The 19,982-nt window shown below is 45.5% G+C and overlaps 1 protein-coding gene across 2 annotated transcripts; it reads left to right on the top strand.

The window, feature by feature from the left end:
- The first annotated feature begins 396 nt into the window (after nt 1-396).
- On the top strand, nt 397-18,914 carry LOC142501114 (elastase-1-like). 2 transcript variants are annotated; one of them, XM_075610497.1, is made up of 6 exons: nt 397-580; nt 8,555-8,664; nt 10,597-10,691; nt 13,053-13,333; nt 14,497-14,660; nt 15,812-18,914. In XM_075610497.1, exons 1-6 carry the CDS (start codon nt 484-486, stop codon nt 15,989-15,991), a joined length of 927 nt encoding a protein of 308 aa, XP_075466612.1. In that variant the 5' UTR covers nt 397-483; the 3' UTR covers nt 15,992-18,914. The 2 variants fall into 2 exon arrangements, with proteins under 2 accessions (XP_075466612.1, XP_075466613.1); XM_075610498.1 differs by lacking the exon at nt 397-580 and adding an exon at nt 8,334-8,478.
- Nucleotides 18,915-19,982: the final 1,068 nt, after the last annotated feature.

The raw sequence follows: 19,982 nt of genomic DNA, 5'->3' as shown, positions 1-19,982 counted from the left end.
GAATCATAGCCCTTAAGACAGGGGTGCTCAACCCCAGTCCTCACGCCCTCCCAACAGGTCAGGTTTTCAGGATATCCCAGCTTTAGCACAGGTGGCTCAATCAGTCCCTGCTTCAGCACTGAGCAACTGATTGAGCCACTCGTGCTGAAGCAGGGATATCCTTAAAACCTGACCTGTTGGTGGGCCTTGAGGACTGGAGTTGGCCACCCCTGCTTTGCAGAATCCCAGTTGAGCTTGTTTGTGCCTTGCAGTATAAAACTGCTGATATTACTCCCAGTGGATATTTTATAAAAAGAATGCTAGGCACAGTCAGAAGCATCCAGGCCTGGGTGTTTTCATCAGGCTGTATTGTTTTACTCCATTTATCAGGACACTGGTAACAAACAAAAGTTAGTGTTATGTCCCTGTGTAATGCTTCAGAATGACCGTCCCACGGCTGTATAAATACCAACCCTGACGGTTTATGCGTTCACGCTCCTGGAAATGATTTTAAAGGGTCTCCTTGTCCTGCTTTTTGTGCTGTCCCTAGCACAAGCAAGATCACCCCAGCATATAATTCACCCCAAATTTCTGCACCTTGGTAAGTTACTGCTGTATAACTATATGTTGTCTTTGAGTTCTGTAGAACAAACCAGAAGAACGGCAGACAGCATTTTTGCTGCATTTGGAGATAAAATATTGGGAAACTGCCGTGTAAATGGGTATGGGCATTGCTGCTTCTGCGCATAAAAAAAAACACAGTGCAAAAAGCGAAGGGTGCGGGACTCATACAGAGAGGTCCAGACTTTCCGAGGATCTTTGCAGGCACTTGATTTTGCACCAAGTCCATGAGAATGCTGCACCCTTTGCTTTTTGCACTACAGTATATGATCTGGAGACACTTCGGCTGTTGCGAGCACCCATGGCAGTATACACCGAGTTTTTAGTGCTCCTTTCTGTGCATGCATAAAAAAAAACCACAGACATGTTTTAGCAATCCTACATATGCCGTCTGTGGACATTATTTCCTTTTCATCCCGTTCTTCAGCGATAACTACTTGAAATGTGTGTGTTTTGTTTGTGTCTGCCAAGTATTATTTTGTTACAAAACAGTTGTTTTCCAGTTTCCTGTATTTAAGAATATTTTTTTGTTTTTTTAAGTAAAATGTATAGAAATAAAAACATTGCTAAATATTCATCCCCCCCCCCCCCTGTGTTGATCTCAGTTTATGGAAGGGTTTGTCCTTTGAAACCCTTTATAGCTTACTATATAGAGGGCTAATAACCAAACGTATTGCTTAATTGTGTTTTTAATGACAATAAAGCACAGTGTGGTAATAACGGACACAGTAATAAGGCGCAGAAGGTTCTTCTGAGAGAATCCCTTAGGGTTCACTGTTGGGAAAAGAGATTCCCAGAGCCTAGCCATCTGTACACCATTGGATGGAGATTATGTAATGGGTTTTTTAACTGTTTACTGTCTGAACTTGATTTGCATAAATCTCATTAACGTTGACAGTTTTCTGTAACATTTCTTACTTCACTGAGAAATGTTTCATGGACATGCGAACTTAAAAACCTTGCAAAATATCTTTATTTAATAATAGTGTTTAACACAGTGCTTCTAATGGGACATACATCACGTCACAATTACAGCGTAGTACACAATCAGTGTCGTTGTTATCAGAGTCGCTGTCGCCGTTATCAGAGTCGATGTCGCCGTTATCAGAGTCGGCGTCGCCGTTATCAGAGTCGGCGTCGCTGTTATCAGAGACGGCGTCGCTGTTATCAGAGTCGGCGTCGCTGTTATCAGAGTCGGCGTCGCTGTTATCAGAGTCGGCGTCACTGTTATCAGAGTCGGCGTCGCTGTTATCAGAGTTGGCGTTGCTGTTATCAGCGTCGGCGTCGCCGTTATCAGAGTCGGCGTCGCCGTTATCAGAGTCGGTTTCACTGTTGTCAGAGTCGGCGTCGCTGTTATCAGAGTCGGCGTCGCTGTTATCAGAGTCGGCGTCGCTGTTATCAGAGTCGGCGTCGCTGTTATCAGAGTCGGCGTCGCTGTTATCAGAGTCGGTTTCACTGTTATCAGAGTCGGCGTCGCTGTTATCAGAGTCGGCGTCGCTTTTATCAGAGTCGGCGTCGCTGTTATCAGAGTCGGCGTCGCTGTTATCAGAGTCGGCGTCGCTGTTATCAGAGTCGGCGTCGCCGTTATCAGAGTCGGCGTCGCTGTTATCAGAGTCGGTTTCACTGTTATCAGAGTCGGCGTCGCTGTTATCAGAGTCGGGGTCCTTTTTATCAGAGTCGGTTTCACTGTTATCAGAGTCGGCGTCGCTGTTATCAGAGTCGGCGTCGCTGTTATCAGAGTCGGCGTCGCTGTTATCAGAGTCGGGGTTGCTGTTAGTCACTGAGACGCTCCTCCAGCCCTTACAACCACAAAAATAAAATAACAGCTTAAAGAAAGCAAAATAGCCCGGATTCCACCACAGGAAAAACTGGATTAACCATCTGCATTCCTCGGCAAAGAATAAAAACACAAGTAGAAAAAACTGCCTCGGAAAAATAAGTATTACAGGTAATCGAAAACAACATAAAATACCGGTGGTTCTGGAAGCTTGTGCATAACTCTTTTTTTTTTTATAAACAATGTATTAATTATTAAACAAATAGGACTGTATGTCCTCCACCACAAGACCAATTTAGGTAAAACCTATATGGTGCACGGGAGCAGGGAGGAACCTCATACCCCCCCCCCCCAAAGGAAGCAATAATATATACAGAGGCCCCCAGCACGCAAATAAGAAAAAACAGAAACAAATTTACATTTGAAAAATTCAGTGGAATATATACTGGCTTGGAGAGTACAACTCATGGAACAAAGAAGACCAATGGAGGGAGAGGAGGGGAGGAGGAGAGTAGGGAGAGGAGGAGAGGAGGGAGAGGAGGGGAGGAGGGAAAGGAGGGGAAACACAGGGAAATGAAAAAAAAAAAAATAACAAGGGATGGTAGAAAACGTACAAAACACAAGAAAAAAAAAAGAGGTGATATAGGGGGGCGACGTTTCGGAGCCTACAATGCCCCTTTCTCAAGCCCGTTCCCACATACTGTGACAGTCTATGGTACTTCCCTAATGAGTACACCTCCAACCTAAACATCTCTCCATTAGAGCAAGGTAAGTAATCCTGAATGGACCTAATCTATACAGTCACTATCCTGTAAGGGCAATGACCTAAGCACTGACTCACTGAGTGTAAAGCTAGTGTAGGCAGACTGACAGAATATCAAAAACAGCAAAAACCTATGCTCAAAAGTAACCAATCGCCAGATAATGGCACCTAATTGCACTACCTTTCAGCCAAGCAAAAGCATACACATGGGCTAAGGCAAAAAGCGAATGATACGAATCCTTAGCTTATGGTAAATGTCTGTAGCTCTTATAAGGATGTCTGCAGTGGTCCCTGTCACAGAACAATAGATAATATAGCAACTGAACTGCTGCATCACTATCTGGAAAACGATGGGTCCTTCGTCCCTTTGCTCCTGGTACGGGGAAGGAGGGAGAGCGAGTCCAAGCAGAACACGCGGGTTTCCATGTGCGGTCCCTCCCAACTTTAAAATGAACCAGCAGCCGCGACATTAAGGAATTAAAGCCGCGTGATTGACACATTTTGAAGAAGTATTTTGAACACTTGTTTGTGTCCACGAGAAGCGGAGGCATTGCAGGGGTATCACATCCCCATTATAATCACCTATGCAGAATATTACTGGGTATGTACTAAACAAGAGTACGCACATGCAAACCTCCCTTCTTTTTTTTATGTTGGTTTTAATAGCCAACATTGGGTGGACTAGAGAGGTTGAGTAAACACTTGATTAACCAGCACAGCGCCCCCTCCATGCCCCCTTTAAGGCCTCGTCCAGGGTGGTGCTGAGCGGGCGCGCGCGCTCACGCTGGACACATTGCGACAATGCACGTGGCCTGCGTGAGCCACTTGCCGAGCAAGCAAAATTGATTGTGCTGCTCGCAAGCGCGTCACGTGAGCGGTTCGCCCAATGAGGGCAAACCAGCTCTGGGACGACGGGGCCACACCCCCAGACGCGCGCGCACCTAGCCGGCCAGGAAAAGCACGGCCGAGCAGGGCGCAGCTCTGGAGCGCCAGCGCGCCTGTTTCCACCCTGGACGAAGCCTAAAAATGCCTCAATGAAAATGATTCTTAATTTCCCCCAAAAAATAAACAGCCAAATGTTTGCGTCTGATTACATTTCAGTTGTTTATTGTTTTTTTGCAAACAAAACAGGTGTTTAAACTTCAACTGAAACAGCAGCTCACCAGGTCTTTCCTAGCAAATCCTTTGCTGCAGTTTTTAATGCCTAATGACCCTTGTCCTCTTCTGGGGTCAGCTGTACCAGTGGGTAATAACAAGGCACTGTGTAAATACTGACACAGGTGTGATAATATCCTTGCCCCTGCTGACCCGTGGTTACACACAGAGATCAGTGTGTGCTGTGGCAGGCAGTGCCTAGTAACACAATGACATCAATTCGGTGTGGCGAGAGCAAAGTCTTCAAGCAGCACCCCCTTCTAATCCTCCCACCTTTTTTACAGGATTGTAACCAGAGCAGCAGGGGTGCGCAAATTGGGGGGCGCAACATTTACGGGGGGAGGGAGGGGGGGCGTGGTGCTCACAGAGGCTCTGCGCTCTTCCCCAAAGCATTTAAATGAAATGCCTAGGGAGCGCGCGCGAGGCCTCTGTAACTCACTTACTTGGTCTCTAGCGGCTTCTGACGCCACAGGGTCACATGACGTTGTGACGTCAGAAAATGCCGGTGAACAGGTAAGGGGGGGCGGGGGGAGGGGGCGCGAGCAGGCGGTGAGAGCAGGCAGGGGGGCGCAGATGGAAAAGTTTGTGTACCCCTGCTCTAGAGATGGGGTGCTCAAGACCCCAATAGGACAGGTTTTACGGATATCCCAGCTTCAGCACAGGTGGCTCAATCAAAGGCTGCACCACCTGTGCTGAAGCAGGGATATACTTAAAACCTGACCTGTTGGGTGGTCTTGAGGACTGGAGTTGAGCACCACTGCTCTAGGGTTTAACCACACTATTATCAACTCTAAGGGCTGGGACCTGCTGCGCCCGGCGGCGCGGGCGGCCGCGTGAGCGTTCCCCACCAGCAGGGGAATCCTCCCGAGCAGGTCCCAGTCCCCCCTCGCTGCACGGCTCACTACGCGCTGTGACGCGTCAGCCGCCAGGGGATGCAAGAAAATTGGGATCCCGAGCGGTGACGCGTCACGTGGTGCGCTGATGAGCCAATCAGCGGCGGGAGCTGCCAGACAGCTTCCTGCACAAGGTAGGTGGTGGTGTGTGTGTGTGTCAGCGTGAGTGTGTCAGCGTGTGAGGAGGGCATTTGTGGGGGACGGGGGAGGGAGCTGCTTACCTTCCCTCCTGCAGCCCGGGAGCCCGAGCCCGTGGAGGGAGGGGGGTGGGAGGGAGTAGCGGGTCCCTCCGCTCAAGCCACGACCCCCTCCCACTCCCGCCCCCTTCCCGCTCCAGCTCCCTACAGACCGGACGGACCCAGGCCTTCAGTTATATCTTGCCCGAAACTCACTAGGAACAATACTTCTCGTCCTCCAAGTGTAAACCTACCACGGCTATGGGGGCAGCCCCCCGGAGATGAGGGTTTTGTCCCAGGGCCACTCGTATATCTGGTGACGGAACGTCTATAGGGACACGGCACACAGCAAGCGTGTGGAGCGGTGGCACTCCCAACTTCATGGCCCAGTCGTGGACCTCGTGTCCGGACTTCACAACCATGATGACAAAATAGAACTGGGACAGTTTGGGGAAAAAAAAACACAGGGCACCCCAGGTCTATCTCAGCAGTGCCTCCAAATGTAACGGGTTTCCCCCCCCCCCCCCCCCCAATCGCAGATTCTACTGTGTGGGTACAGGAAACATATATTGTTACTCGGTGTGGTGCATAACCTGTTGGCTCACAGGAGGGCTGAGCTTCCGCCACGGGGAACCTGGGGCAATTACACTAGGGATAATACTTACAATGATGCAGCGCCTCCACCTGCGATGGCTCCCACCAGAGGGGGAGTGGTTCCTCGCAGGACAATCAATAAACACATACACAGTGATTATATTAACTAATACCTTTACAAACAAGCAGTATAACATATCACGCAATACCTTTATATAACCTGTGTCCCTCTCTAGAGGAGACACCTACTGCGTCGCGCAGGACGCTTCCCCAACACCAAGTGAGCCCACCCAGTGTCCAAAGAACCCCACCCAATGTCCCGCACTCTTGCAGAGAGTCAATGGGTGACTGCGCAGTCACAGTTAAGCTAAGGGCCCGGTGGTGCACTTATGTATTAGATACCTGCCGAGCACTCCGGTGCTCGGGTCAGCAATCTTCACAAAGGCTCAGTTGGCGATAACTCCTTCAACCCTCCAACCGAACTTCTGAACGTGGACCGCTATAGCGGTCCCACTCCGGAACAGTCTCTGTGGACCCCAACGTGGGTCCAACCGCTTCACGGGAACAGCAATCTTCACTGTGTCCCTATCTTCCTAAGGGCACGTGCTACACTATAGGCCGTCCCTATAGTACAGCAACCTGTAGTGGCTTGGGGAACTCCTATGGGCCTAAAGGGGTTAAGGACCTGTCCCACTCCCCTAACTACCCAAGTCCCTTCAGCCTCACTAAATGCTGACAGCCAACGTGCTGCGCAACAAGGTGCCTGCCTGTCAGACCTCACAGCACTGACCGCTGTGACTCTGACAAGGCAGCACTCTAAACTAAGGGCAGCGTCCCTATCTTGGGCCTCCCTCAGCAATTAACCCACTACCCTAGTGGGGGGTTGGGGCCTAACTCGGGTGCGGGTACCTATAGGGCCGCAGGAGCTGTACTCGCTCCCCGCGCCCTTCCTTCCCTCACAGCTCCCCTGCTCCAAAGGATTAACCTGAGTGACAGGGTCCCTCTCACTAGAGCAGTCCCTGGCAACACTCTCTCTCTCAGAGTACTAACTACCTCAGACCCTGGGGGTGCTGGCCTAGTACAGTGAGTCCTGGACTCCTGTGCCCTACCTCCTTCCTTGGGCTGCTCCGGTCTCTGACTGCTGGCTAACGTGCTGTAAGCCCGCCAAATGTATCTCTTCTCCTCAGGCTTCCAAAAGCCCTATTGGCTCCCTGGTGTCACGTGGGGCATACAGAGGCTCTTGGAATATGTAGTCCCAGCTCAGAGCCTTCCCTGGTAGGCTAGGGCTTCGCGGGCTTTTCCCTACCTCTCCTGCGCCCGCGCAAGCTGTCCTGGGCTGCCTCAACCTTCCCTGATCTAGCCCTGCTCTCGCGCAAGCTATCTGGGGGCCTTTCGCGCTATCGCGTCCCTGCGCATGCGCAACCCGCTGCGCAATGGCGGCGCCCTGCTTCACCGGCCGCCGGGACCTTAGAGACGCGATCGCGGCCTTAGCAACGGCCCGATCGCGTCCCCGGCAACCGGCCGCAGGCAGGGGAAGCTGCGCAGCTCCCTGCTCTAGCCCCCACCCTTGGAAGCAGCCGTCGGGTCTATCGGCACCCGCGACCGCGCTGCACCAAGGGAGGGGGGTCTCCAGGAGCCACGGGAGCTCCAGGCTACACGTATCAAAGCACTTGTGCAGCGTGTCCTCAGTTAAGAAGTGCTGTGATTCGTTTGCCTGTCCTGGTTGCACGTAACGTTCATTATTCTGCATTTAGTGAGAGGTTTAGTCTCCTCTGCAGAGACGTGAGGGCAGAGACTGTATTATTAGTCTCTGCCTGGACTTTATTTTCTCTCCGTGATGAAGGATATTGAGGGAAGTACCACAGTCTGCTTTTTTGATCTGTGAGAGCCCGCCAGAAGAAGGGGCTCACCCCCAAAACGTTGCCCCCCTGTTATCCCTTTGTGCTACCTTTCTCCCTTCCCCTCCCCCCTTGTTTTCTTTCCCTGTATTTCCCCTCCACCGTCCCACCCCCTTCTCCCCTTTTTACTGCCTATCAGCCCATTTCCCGGACCCCTGCTTTATCCCACTGATCCTGTGCATGAGCTGTGTTGGCTTTTTCATTTTCTTTTGCCTATTTGTTAAGCTCTCTGCTTTACACCATTTATCCCGTGTGTGCACTGTGTCTGTTACTATTTACCTATGCTTATTTGGTTCTGTTTAGTAAAATATTCTCTTTTTGACGTATTCCTGCGTGCTTGCCCTATTATCTCTACATCGTGTGCTGGGAACTCTGAGTGTGTTGTGTGAACAAATACAACACTGGTTGTTATTTTAATACAATGCACTGGGCAACTGGAACAGTCCAAAGAAAGAGCCGCCTCATGTGGGGGAGGAGGAGCAGGCTTGTTACAGTAATCAATATCTGAAATGGGGACATCATTTTTAAACAAGTGACAACAGAAAGTCTGTTCTTACAGTAATGAGGGAGATACAGTGCAGGTTCTCCCACTGCAGTAACTGCCATGCAACATGGAATCAAGGTGTGATAGATAACCCATATTGCACCTTCCTAAACCCTGGAGAATTGTTCTTTATGTTTCACTTTGTGTTTCCCAGACTGGCCGGCAGACTGCGGAGTTGCATTTTTCCAACAGAATACAGCTGGGAGGATAGTGTCGGGGAATGAAGCACGTCCGTTCTCCTGGCCTTGGCAGATATCCTTGCAGGTAAAGTCAGCGAGAGTGCAATAATTCCGTGCAACATATAGCGGCTATTGTATGGATTTTAGTCTCACCCCTCTCCAAATGCGCACGCTAGTTTATGAGAGAGATATAGAAGTATAATAAAGAAATGCTGGGTGAACAAACACAAATGTGTACAAAAAATAAATATATACTTAGAAAGAATAGAGGTGCGCAGAAGGACAGGGAACACCAACCAGTCCAGTAGATACACAGACACACAGCAACAGAAAGTGTGCAGCACTATCCAATACAGGGAAGTGCCGCACCCCCTCCCCCCCCTCTCCCCCTCCTCCCCCCCCCGCTTACATTGGTTCTGACGTCACGTTGACACGGCAACGCGATATCACATGACCCTGTGGCATCATTTGACGCCACGTGGCCATGGCGACGCGTCACCAGGAGCGTCTGAACCAAGGTAAGGAGAAGTTTAGGCCTTGCAGCTCCCCCGGCATTAATTAAAATGCCTTTGGGAAGGGCGCGGGGCCTCTGTAAACCCTGTGCCCCCTGCAGCGAATCTCGCGCCCTCTTGCTCCAATAAATAATAGTAGTTTAATGAAATATCAGGCAGCCAATGTACGCCAAAGCAATGTACATGTTGGTCTGAAACGTGTTGCTTTGGGGTACATTGGTTGCTTGATGTTTCATTACAGGGTTTTCATCTGCTCCAAAAAGGTGCTAGCTCAGCGGTTACCTGTGCATCTCAGGGTGCTCTCGGTAACTCCGTGCCGGCTTGTAGTAAAGGAGAAAGGCGCCAGGAACTTTATAACTTGGTTCTTTATTGGACATAGCAGCACCTTCATTCAACAGGACAAGAGGCAGGCAGTGCTCACTCTCAGAGTGCGTACCCAGGACTGACCAGGGGATTTAACCCTGACGGCTCCTGGTATAGACCCCTCCAGTAAATTAGGTAAGGGAACCACCCCTTCTAATAGCATGGATCTACCAATGTCCAGATTCACCCCCCCCCCCCTAACACTGGGAACTTGCCCTAAACTGGAACACAATAAAGTGTGGCTTACTGCAGGGGGGCGCAAACTTTTTTCCCTGCGCCCCCCTGCCGGTGGTCCCCTCACCTCCGTGCCCTCCTCACCCCCGCTCCGGCGTCAGCTCCGGCGTCATTTGACACCGCGTTGCCATGGCGACGTGTGTGAGAAGCCACCGGAGCCAAGGTAAGTTAGGTTTACAGAGGCCCTGCAGTTCCCCCGGCACTTAATTTAAGCGCCTTCGTGATGCGCGCGGGGCCTCTGTAAACCCGCCCCTCCTTGGGGTCGTGCCCCCCAGTTTGCGCACCGCTGGCTTACTGCTTCACAGGCCAGCTTAGCCTGGAGACCTTGATCGAATCCTCTTCATCTATACAGGATCCCCCTGATGGTACATGGGATCTCCCTGGAATCCAGGTATAAAAGGGTCCCCACCTTTTATATCTAAGGTGTGACCAAAAGTGTGCCCCCAGTATCTGGGCAGATTTCCCTGTTACCACTGGATCACACCACTGAGCATGTGACCCTCTAGCAACTTCCAGAGCTCACAGGACCCAACATGTGCCTGGAAGGGGAAACATAGTATCCATCTATAGTAGCAACATCCCACTGCCTCACATGTCTAGCCTTGTGAGGACTGGTTAAGCCCGGCACTGCCTGCAGCTACCAGGGCTCACATGCAGGGCAAGGGGTCTTTTCTGCCAGATGACCCCCATCCCCCAGGCAGTGAGAGGGTTAAACCTAGACTCAAAGACCCAATATTAATTGAAAGTTTTGAATGACTACATAATTTCAGCATAATTTCAGCATGCAAGTGGGTCTGTTCACAGTATCATTCTGCGTGTGTGTATTGAATCAGAACCAAAATGAACAGCTCACTATTAATCTTTTTAGATGTTCTCCTAACTCATAATTGTTGTGTATTTCTGCAAAGGTGCGGGCTAGAGGAAGTAAGAAATATGTTCACGTCTGCGGTGGGACGCTCATTCACAAGAATTGGGTTCTCACTGCGGCCCACTGCTTCCAGAAGTAAGTTCTCACATTAGAACAATACTTGTCCAGTTTGGCTGAGGTTGATGGTGGGTGTCATTTAGAAGAAAAGCAGCTCGGCAGAATTCAATCATCCGTGTTGTTAAAACCGGGATTTTGGGATATACAACTTTGTGTGAAACAACTTTTTACATGCATACAGCACTTTTTCCTTATATTTTTTCTTGAGTTGGAATTTACAACTTGCAGCACATAACTTTACATGTGTACAGTTAACTCCATGCAGAATCTCCAGCCAAAACATAGTCATACAATCAATTACACAATTCCAACCATGATCGTATTCACGGCTGCCTGCAGTCAGCAATACACAGAGAGGGAGACTTCTCTGCATGAATATTCTGGCATAGTAACAGGTCTTCTGTAGGCTGCCCCTGGTATGCAGCAAAGCTACATGGCTTGCAAACATTTTACCCACTGTTCCTATTTTGCTTCACTTTACAATGCTATAGAAATATAACTGCTCTGTCATCCTATTAAAGCTGCAGACCCAGCAATATCCTACGTGGTTTTTTTATAGATCAGTTCTGTACTATGAGAAAATACTTGTAGTATTTACAACAACAAAAACAACAACAACTCTAAATGACATTTTTAATGTAGTATAATGCAACATGTATTTTTTGTTTCTATAGCAACCATTTACAAAGTCACATCCCCTTCCTCTTTAGAACAAGCCCTGGCACACCCCTTTTTGAGCCCTGCCCTCTCTAGCAGTGCACCAATTGTAACTAGTGACTGCCTGGTCACATGATCTTCCCCACAGAACTTTGCAGCCATTTAGTGATCCCCCGAGCTGAATCTTCGCCGATTGATCTGCAACTTAGTTAATTACATATCATTGTGTAGATTGTATTGATGCTCATATTAAAGGGATTTTTTTTAAACTGCAGCTTGAGCTGCTGCTTTAATACTTTTCCCCCCTTATTTGAGAAAGTAGTACCGTACTGTATCACTATTAGTTTACCCCGGTATCTTATGTTCCCACTTACCTTATAGACTGTAAGCTCCTTGGTGCAGGGCCGCCGTACCTACTGTAACAATGTATGTTAATGCTTTTTATCTTACTGTTCTCGTCCTCCAACCCTGTTGTACTACACTATGGAATATGTCGCCTCATTAAAAAATAAATTAACCCTTTTCATGACATAAAAACAGAAATATTTGCAAATTCCGTCTACAACAGAGGGTATGAAGTGTGCAATAAGGATTTTCAGAGCCCTATTTTTAAATGGGCACATTTAATTTTCTAATAAGATTGGGTTTTTACAAGTCTCGTGGTGATTCCATCTTGTACTGAGCGCTCTGTATCATTATAGTTCTGTTAGTTTCTAGTTCTGTTAGTTTGCTTTGAATATCTGTAATACATATAAACTGTAACTATGAAGATATTACGGGGTGTATGAACTTTATATTAAAATATCTAGCTCTTTGCATAAAGCTGGCATACAAAATATAAGCGCTTTCAGAGGTAGATAAGTTAGTGCACAAATATGCTATTATTAACGATGCTATTGGTAAGCAAACAATACTGTGTCTAGTGTATTAGTAGAACATACTACAGTACTAACACACTACTAACAGCCTTATCCTCCAGAGAATATGGATACACAATGGCTTCAAGACATTGGGACACATTGAGACGATCATACATATATTTTTTTTTAACTCCTGTCCCATATCAGCAAACTAGTTCCAGATCAGTAGTGTGATAATAATCCATTCCTGGTTTTGTATTCCCATATACTGCTCTGTTAGCAAGCTTGGTACAAGAATAAGACCAGTCTGTCTAGAATAGGGTTGCCAGACGTCCCATATACGGGGGTGTCCTTTATTTATTTGACCTCCCGTTGACTCAAAAAAGTCTGTCGGAACGCATAATTGTCCCGTATTTTAGCGCCTTGCCGTGAAATGCCTGAACTTATTGCATTCCGTCATAAAAACGTAATAAATTTCTACTTGAGTGTAATAGTTACCTTTTCCAATAGATATCGCCTTACTAAATGATTACAATAATAAAGTTAGGACACTGTCTCTTAACACCACAACACCCACTCCTGTAGGCGTTACTTTTTCTCCCACCCCTACTTATTACAGTAGTTCAGTGCTCGATCAAGCGGGAGAAACCATTCAGATTGCAGCAAATCACTCGACACTCATTATGACGTCACCTTTTCATACTGGATTTCAGCATCCCACATTCTAAAAACGTAAATGTAGCAACCCCAGAACAATGATCTCAAGGTTGATCTGGACTTAGTTTGTCTATCACATACCAACTTCATGCACGTGCTAATGTGGGGGGTATTTATTAATCCATAATCTGCCATCATTTATAAGGGGGAAGGCAGAAGATGCAGCAAACTGGAGGATCGTCCTTGGCAAGCATAACCTCAACCGCACAGAACCTACGGAGAAGGTTTATCATGTGAGGCGCATATATAGACATGAACGCTTTCGTTACCCACATCTCAACGAGTTGGATTATGACATTGCGTTGGTGAAGCCAGTAGGAGACATAATGAGTACCCATTTCATCCAGTATGCTTGCCTTCCTAAAAAAGAAATCGCTATGCGCCCTGGACACTCCTGTTGGGTAACAGGATGGGGAGATACCAGAGGTAAGGTCCAACATACGTTTATCCTTCTAAACTCGTTCCTTCTCTAGGTATCTATTGCAAGTGTGGATATTCTTCCATTATCCTTAGGGGCCAGCAACATATTGCAATGGAAATTGCTGCTGGTTCCTCTGACAATCAAGGTGTTCAACCTCTCGGTGGATTCAGGAAATGTATGCTGTCGCAATAACACTTTGTTTTCCAAAAATAATTCATAATTAGAATTTGTATATATTCGTGAAAAACAAATATGAAAAAAAAGGCCTACTTGTTCTGCCAGTTAATAAATCTGTTAAAGTTGTCTTAATTTTATTTAGCTGTCGCCCAATACAATATTTTTGTCTTCATGGATGAGATGAAGGAAGTGAAGCTCCCACAAGAATGTGAAATAAGACAAGTTTCGTTGTTAAAATACAGCGTGGGTGCATTTTGGGGAAATGAAAGTCTGTTCTTTAGATAAACATGATATTTTGAGACAGCAAAAGTCTAATTTTTTTGATGACACACAGTAAGAGTTTCTAGAAATTGTTAGTAACAAAGGAGGGAGAGGGATTGGGATTAGGGAGAGGGATTAGGGAGCGGGAGAGAGATTAGGTAGAGGGAGTGGGATTAGGGAGAGGAGAGTGGGAGAGATAGTAGGGGGTATGATACCTTTTATTGGATCAACAAGTCCTTTATATATTACAAGCTTCCAACCTCTCAGGCACAGCCATACCCAATGAGGGACCGAGAGGTTGTAAAGCTTGTAACATATCTACTATTTGTCGGTCCAATAAAAGGTACCATACCCCCTACTCCCTCTCCCTCCTTTGTTACTACATGGAAGAAAGGACCAGCACGGCGACCCACCCTTCTCTGCTTAGAAATTGTTAAACATTTATCGAAGACTTTCTGACTTGGTGCCATAAATATAATTAGGACTGAAAAAGTATGGTGTTCTTGTGCAAACATCAAACTACAGTATTAGAATACAGGGGGGTGGGGGGGTGGGGGAGTTCAACACAGAGGCGCAGCATTTCCTTATAATCTGTGAATCGTGTAACTGCCCAAATCACAAAATGATGCTATTTGCATCAATTTCTGGCCAAGGTTTCCCTGGTACATAGCCCCTATTGTTTAGATCAAATATGTGATATGTTCTGTACCCTCTGCTTTATCTACTGAAGGAGGCAAAGAAAACCTAACGCTGTCAGAAGTTCTGAACGAAGCCAAACTGCCGATTATTGATACTAAGACATGCCAGCAGAAGAAGTTCTGGGGAGACCGAGTCCAAGAGTCGATGATTTGTGCCGGCTTCCGGGACATTGGAGGACCTCCTGCTGCCTGTCAGGTAACAAAGTATCCCAACGCATTCTGCGTGTTCTTCTCATTCCCCAGGATTGATGATTAGATCCCAGGTGACTTCATGAAGACAAACAATTCCTTAAAGCAGGGGTTCTCAACTCCAGTCCTCAAGACCCCCCCAACAGGTCAGGTATTAAAGATATCCCTGCTTCAGCACAGGTGGTGCAGTCGAAGACTGAGCCACTGATTGAGTCCTCTTTGCTGAAACAGGGATATCCCTAAAACCTGACCTGTTGGTTGGGGGGGTCTTCAGGACTGGAGTTGAGAACCCCCTGCCTTAAAGAGATAGTCACTACAGTGTGATGGCAACAGGCACAGGAAAAACAAGCTGAGAAGTATATATTCAATACTCTTAAACAAGCCCCAGAGCCAGGAAACACAGGGCACATATCTGTCTTTCAGAGCGTAAAGTCATTGTGTATTAAATACTTATTCGTACTATTTTCACGAATGAGAGTGGCACAGTTGTCCTTTAAAATAAGGAGTAGCTTAGTACTGAGAACACTGCCAGTGAAGTAATGAATCTGATTTGAATCCCAGTGTCAGCTCTCCTGAGTGTAAATTATTTAATTGTCAAATGAAACGACTTATCTAGGACAAAGTCGCGTTGTGCTTGCAAAACGACAGGTACACTGCTGCATACTGTCAGTGGTGTACATTATTATGTTTTATTATTCTAAAGATAATTCATTAATATCCAGCAGCTGGCCTTGCTAAATTGCCATATACGGCTTATTAAAGTTACTCGTAGTAACATAATTACAATACTTTATTTTTTTTAAATACTGAGGAGATCAGAAGTTGTATGTTTGGTGTTTGTACCAAGATAGGACCCAGTGTCGGCTCTGTGGTGTTATCTGTCCTCTCCTGGTGTTTACACGCACTAAATAAAGGAACAATCTGTAAGACTCTGTTGTGAAAAACATGACTGTGTCATTGTATTGTATTTATATAGAGCCAACCATTTACACAGAACTTAACAGAGATAATGTATAAAAACATAATACTGGGAAGGATAAACTGCAGTCCGTGAAAGAAAACCGTGTGGGATACAATTCCTCTGCCCCACAATCTAACTGGAGTCTTGGGAAACTCTGGAAGCCATTGTTTCTAAGGAGTATTCATTGTTCATTGCAGGGAGATTCTGGAGGGCCACTTGTTTGCCAGAATGGAAAGGAAAGGTGGGAAGTACACGGGATAGTCAGTTTCGGACCCATTGGCTGCACGGTGGAGAACAAACCGAGCGTCTTCACCAGGACTTCGACATATATTCCTTGGATTGAAGCCACAAGGATCCGCGATTTCTTCCTCCACTGAAGACAGATGCAGGAGCTCAAGTGTGGCAGCTGTCCAAATCTTGGATTGTAAAAGGGATTTATGCTTATTCTTTGTAGCAGGGATTTAGTTTTATCACATGGCACAGCTTATAGTATCTTCAAGCTATGTTACACTACATTACTGTGTGGACCAGTTTTCAACTTGAGCTCTCAGTCGCTGCAGATAAAATGAACAACCAGGGCAGAAGTGAACTTAATCCAATGTCCAATGTTTTATGGACTGTGGGAAACAGTTTCTGAAGCTTGTGGCTTTATACGCCACTTGAACTCTCTCTGCAAACTGCCTTAAGTGACACTGGACACAACTGCTTAAGTAATCCTGAAAATGCTAAAGTAATTGTAAGAGACTTTTGCTGTAAAGTTAATACACTTTCAACAAAAACTTCCACTAGTTCTTAAATCTCCAGGGCAGCCTCGTTCGCTGTGTTGTTCTGCAAATGTTCATGCAACACATTGCAATCTCCTGCCGGTGTGTGAGAACGCATGCCTAATACAGATAATATCACTTTAGCATTTGCATGAATACTTTTGCTTTGGGAATTGCTCAATATATTTTTCAAGTGCAATGATGATATCACATTAAAATCCGAGAGGAAGAAAGGAAACCTGCAGAATGCATTTGAAATAAGTTAAAAAAAAAAAACAGCTTAAACACAGAATCGTGCAGACAAGAAATGTGCATGAGTGAAGTAAGTGGCTGGTATCACTGCAAACCCAATGTTATTCTCTGTATTAAAGCTGGTGTAACGTTATTATTTAGCACACTATGTCATTCTGTAAGAGGAGAGTTGCAAACCAGTCACTAGTACAGCGGCCTTCGATAAACTGCAAAGACAAACTGTGTTCCTCCAGCATGGAAGAGGTTAACAAAATACACTGCCTGCTTCTAACATTACGGTGAAGCATGGTAATATACTGGTAATATAATATTGGACTTCACCTTCAATTAAAATGTCGTCTATGGAAAAACAAATACCCTTGGATAAGTCAGGGATCTTTAAATGTGATTGAAATGCACTTGTATTTTTACAATCAATGCAATACATGCAGATGTGAGCGTGAAGTAATACAAGAAAACAAGCTGTCTTTTAGCTATTTAACTGGCAGCCAACTGGTTAAAAGTCGCATGATTTCCACACTAATAACATTACTACATATCAATTCTGACTTACATGTATTTTGCTGTAAATCAACGTGTGTGCTTTTTTCTATATTTGCCTTAATTCAGGGGTTCTCAACTCCAGTCCTTAAGATCCCCCAACAGGTCAGGTTTTCAGGATATCCCTGCTTCAGCACCGGTGGCTCAATCAGTCTCAGTCTTTGACTGAGCCACTGATTGAGCCATCTGTGCTGAAGCAGGGATATCCTGAAAACCTGACCTGTTGGGGGATCTTGAGGACTGGAGTTGAGAACGCCTGCTTTAATTAGTTTGCTGTTTATTATTATCACTTTATTTTCTATATAACTCTTGTGGAGAGATTTGAGGCAGGAAGAAAAACAAAGATTAGAGGGTAGGAGCATATTAGTGCCTCAACTCTCCAACTAGTGGCTCATTTCTCAAAAGCACTCCTGGGCAATTAAAACTTAGCATTTAATGGGTATCTAACTAAAATAAATTCTACACACAATTTAATATTTTTAAACACACAATGTAATTTAAAAAGGGGAGGGTGATGGGCAGGCAAAGTTTAAATTTGTTTTATTTGTGCTACTGGTGATTATAGTATATGCTGTGCATTAGACAGATGCAGTCCCATTGCTAATAACATTATCATCAAGACGATTTGGTGCTTTGTATTGATACACTGCTTCACTGTGTCTCAAGCTTGATAGCAATTGACTTATTTCATCCAGTCATTTGTCTCACATTTTTTGCTGGCATTTATACTATATATAAACTGTATTTTATATATGTTGTATTATTGGTACCAGTGCTAATTATTAGGAAGGTCTAGTGTTTATTATATATCTACACTGACTCACTGGTTACACTGCTTTTAGGCAGGGCTAAAAATCCTCATACATTTAAGTATTGGTTATGCATTTTCCCAGTAGCATGTTTAGCTACAATTGAACCTAGTGATAATTGCATTCAGTTGCAGTTACATTTTAGTGATCTCTGTGCTGTGTATAACAAAGTCATTTGGCGAAGAATCAATCCACGTACCACCAACCTGATATTGTGTTGTACCTACAGGTGTATACATTAAGTTTTCTTGATTTAAATATTAGTATATAACAATAGTTCCATCACTGGTAGGTGCTACTACTCACAATTTCAGGTTGGCTTGATCGGTATGCTACGCTATATGCCACACAGCATTTGTATGTTCAAAACTGCTAATGAAGCCTTATGACTGTTGGCAATCATGAGACTCTATGACCTATATTAATAGGTGACCCTAGGTGTTTATTTAGCCTATTTTTGACCTTATAATACTGAGGCTACTTTCTATTTGTGCTATACACCTTGAGTTTAAACCTTGCCTGCCCATCACCCTCCCCTTTTTAAATTACATTGTGTGTTTAAAAATATTAAATTGTGTGTAGAATTTATTTTAGTTAGATACCCATTAAATGCTAAGTTTTAATTGCCCAGGAGTGCTTTTGAGAAATGAGCTACTAGTTGGAGAGTTGAGGCACTAATATGCTCCTACCCTCTAATTTTTGTTAGTCTACTAATATTAGCTCATCAATTGTACCCACATCACACTAGGCTTGTATGGGCACACTCATTAATACAAACAATCAATCAAATCAGTGAGCTGTATATCCCATTATTTTGGTTCAGGAAGAAAAACAGTAGCGCTGAGGCACAGACACTGGGCTGTCCTGAAAATGTTCATTTTACAGACTGGATTAGGATTGTATTTGCGGTACTCAATAAAGAATGATGCAATCTAGCAACGCTGCATTGATTATTTGCGCAGGAAAAATGGAGTGTTTATGACGCGCATTGTGCATCATACCGAAATGACCTATTTTATTTCAAGTAGGATCAAAAAGGATTTAATGACGGAGTTCAGTACGATACTCTCCTTCCCACAAGAATAATGAGAGAGCTGCACAAACACAGCTCCAAACAACCGCGGGCTCGATGTGTCATTGGCAAAATGTTGGCGCAAAGTTGTTATTTTGTTACAACTCAAACTGAAATATACCTGCGCCAATGGATCCATCTTAGTAGCGCCATTTTCAGATATATGTCTGCGTCTACTCACGATGAGATGAGGGATTAAAGGAGCAGGTGGGAGGGGTTAGATCGGATTTGCACATTGGCGCAAGTCTATGTATTAAAACAATGTGCGTCCGTCTTACTTTTCTTGACCGTTTCCTGCGTTGGTTTTCTCCGTCACCCTGAAGGTGGTTTAACTATTTTTAGCGCAGAAGACTAGCGCAGCACAAGCCAAATTCTAACACAGTAGAAATATACTGCATAAATGTCAGACGCAAACGCGGCAGCGCAGACGTACCTCATTACGTAGAGCCCCCATGAGGCAAGATCTGTTTAACACTACCATCAAGGGCAGCAGCAATCAGTGCGTATTCATAAGCTGAGAGCGGATCAGAGCTGTGCTTAGTCAGGCTGGCAGAACATTTCTCTGTATCGCCAGAATACTTCTACTGCTCATTCCCACTCCACGTTTAAATGATACTTTTTTTGCCTCTCCATGGATCTATTAGCCAAGGAAGTTAACGCCACCTCAGACTTGAATATTTGTGGCCACAGGTGAAAGGTAAAAAAACGATGAACCCCCAGCCCAGAATTCGATGCACCCCTATTTATAACGCTTCCTATTTCTTCCTATAAACTCTCTTCCCAAATTGCAAATTGATGAAAATAGTGTCAAATAGAAACAACATTACTAGGTGCAATGACATGTTCAATTCTTCTCACAATAGAATATATGAAGCTCACAAATAGTGCATGAAATATTAGGAGTATGTTATAGGCAGACTAAGCCCCCACA

Source organism: Ascaphus truei, chromosome 8 (assembly GCF_040206685.1).
Source record: "Ascaphus truei isolate aAscTru1 chromosome 8, aAscTru1.hap1, whole genome shotgun sequence".
NCBI classification, from domain to species: domain Eukaryota; kingdom Metazoa; phylum Chordata; class Amphibia; order Anura; family Ascaphidae; genus Ascaphus; species Ascaphus truei.
The sequence above is the reverse complement of the archived record's forward strand: the minus strand, read 5'-3'. Positions and strand labels throughout refer to the sequence as shown.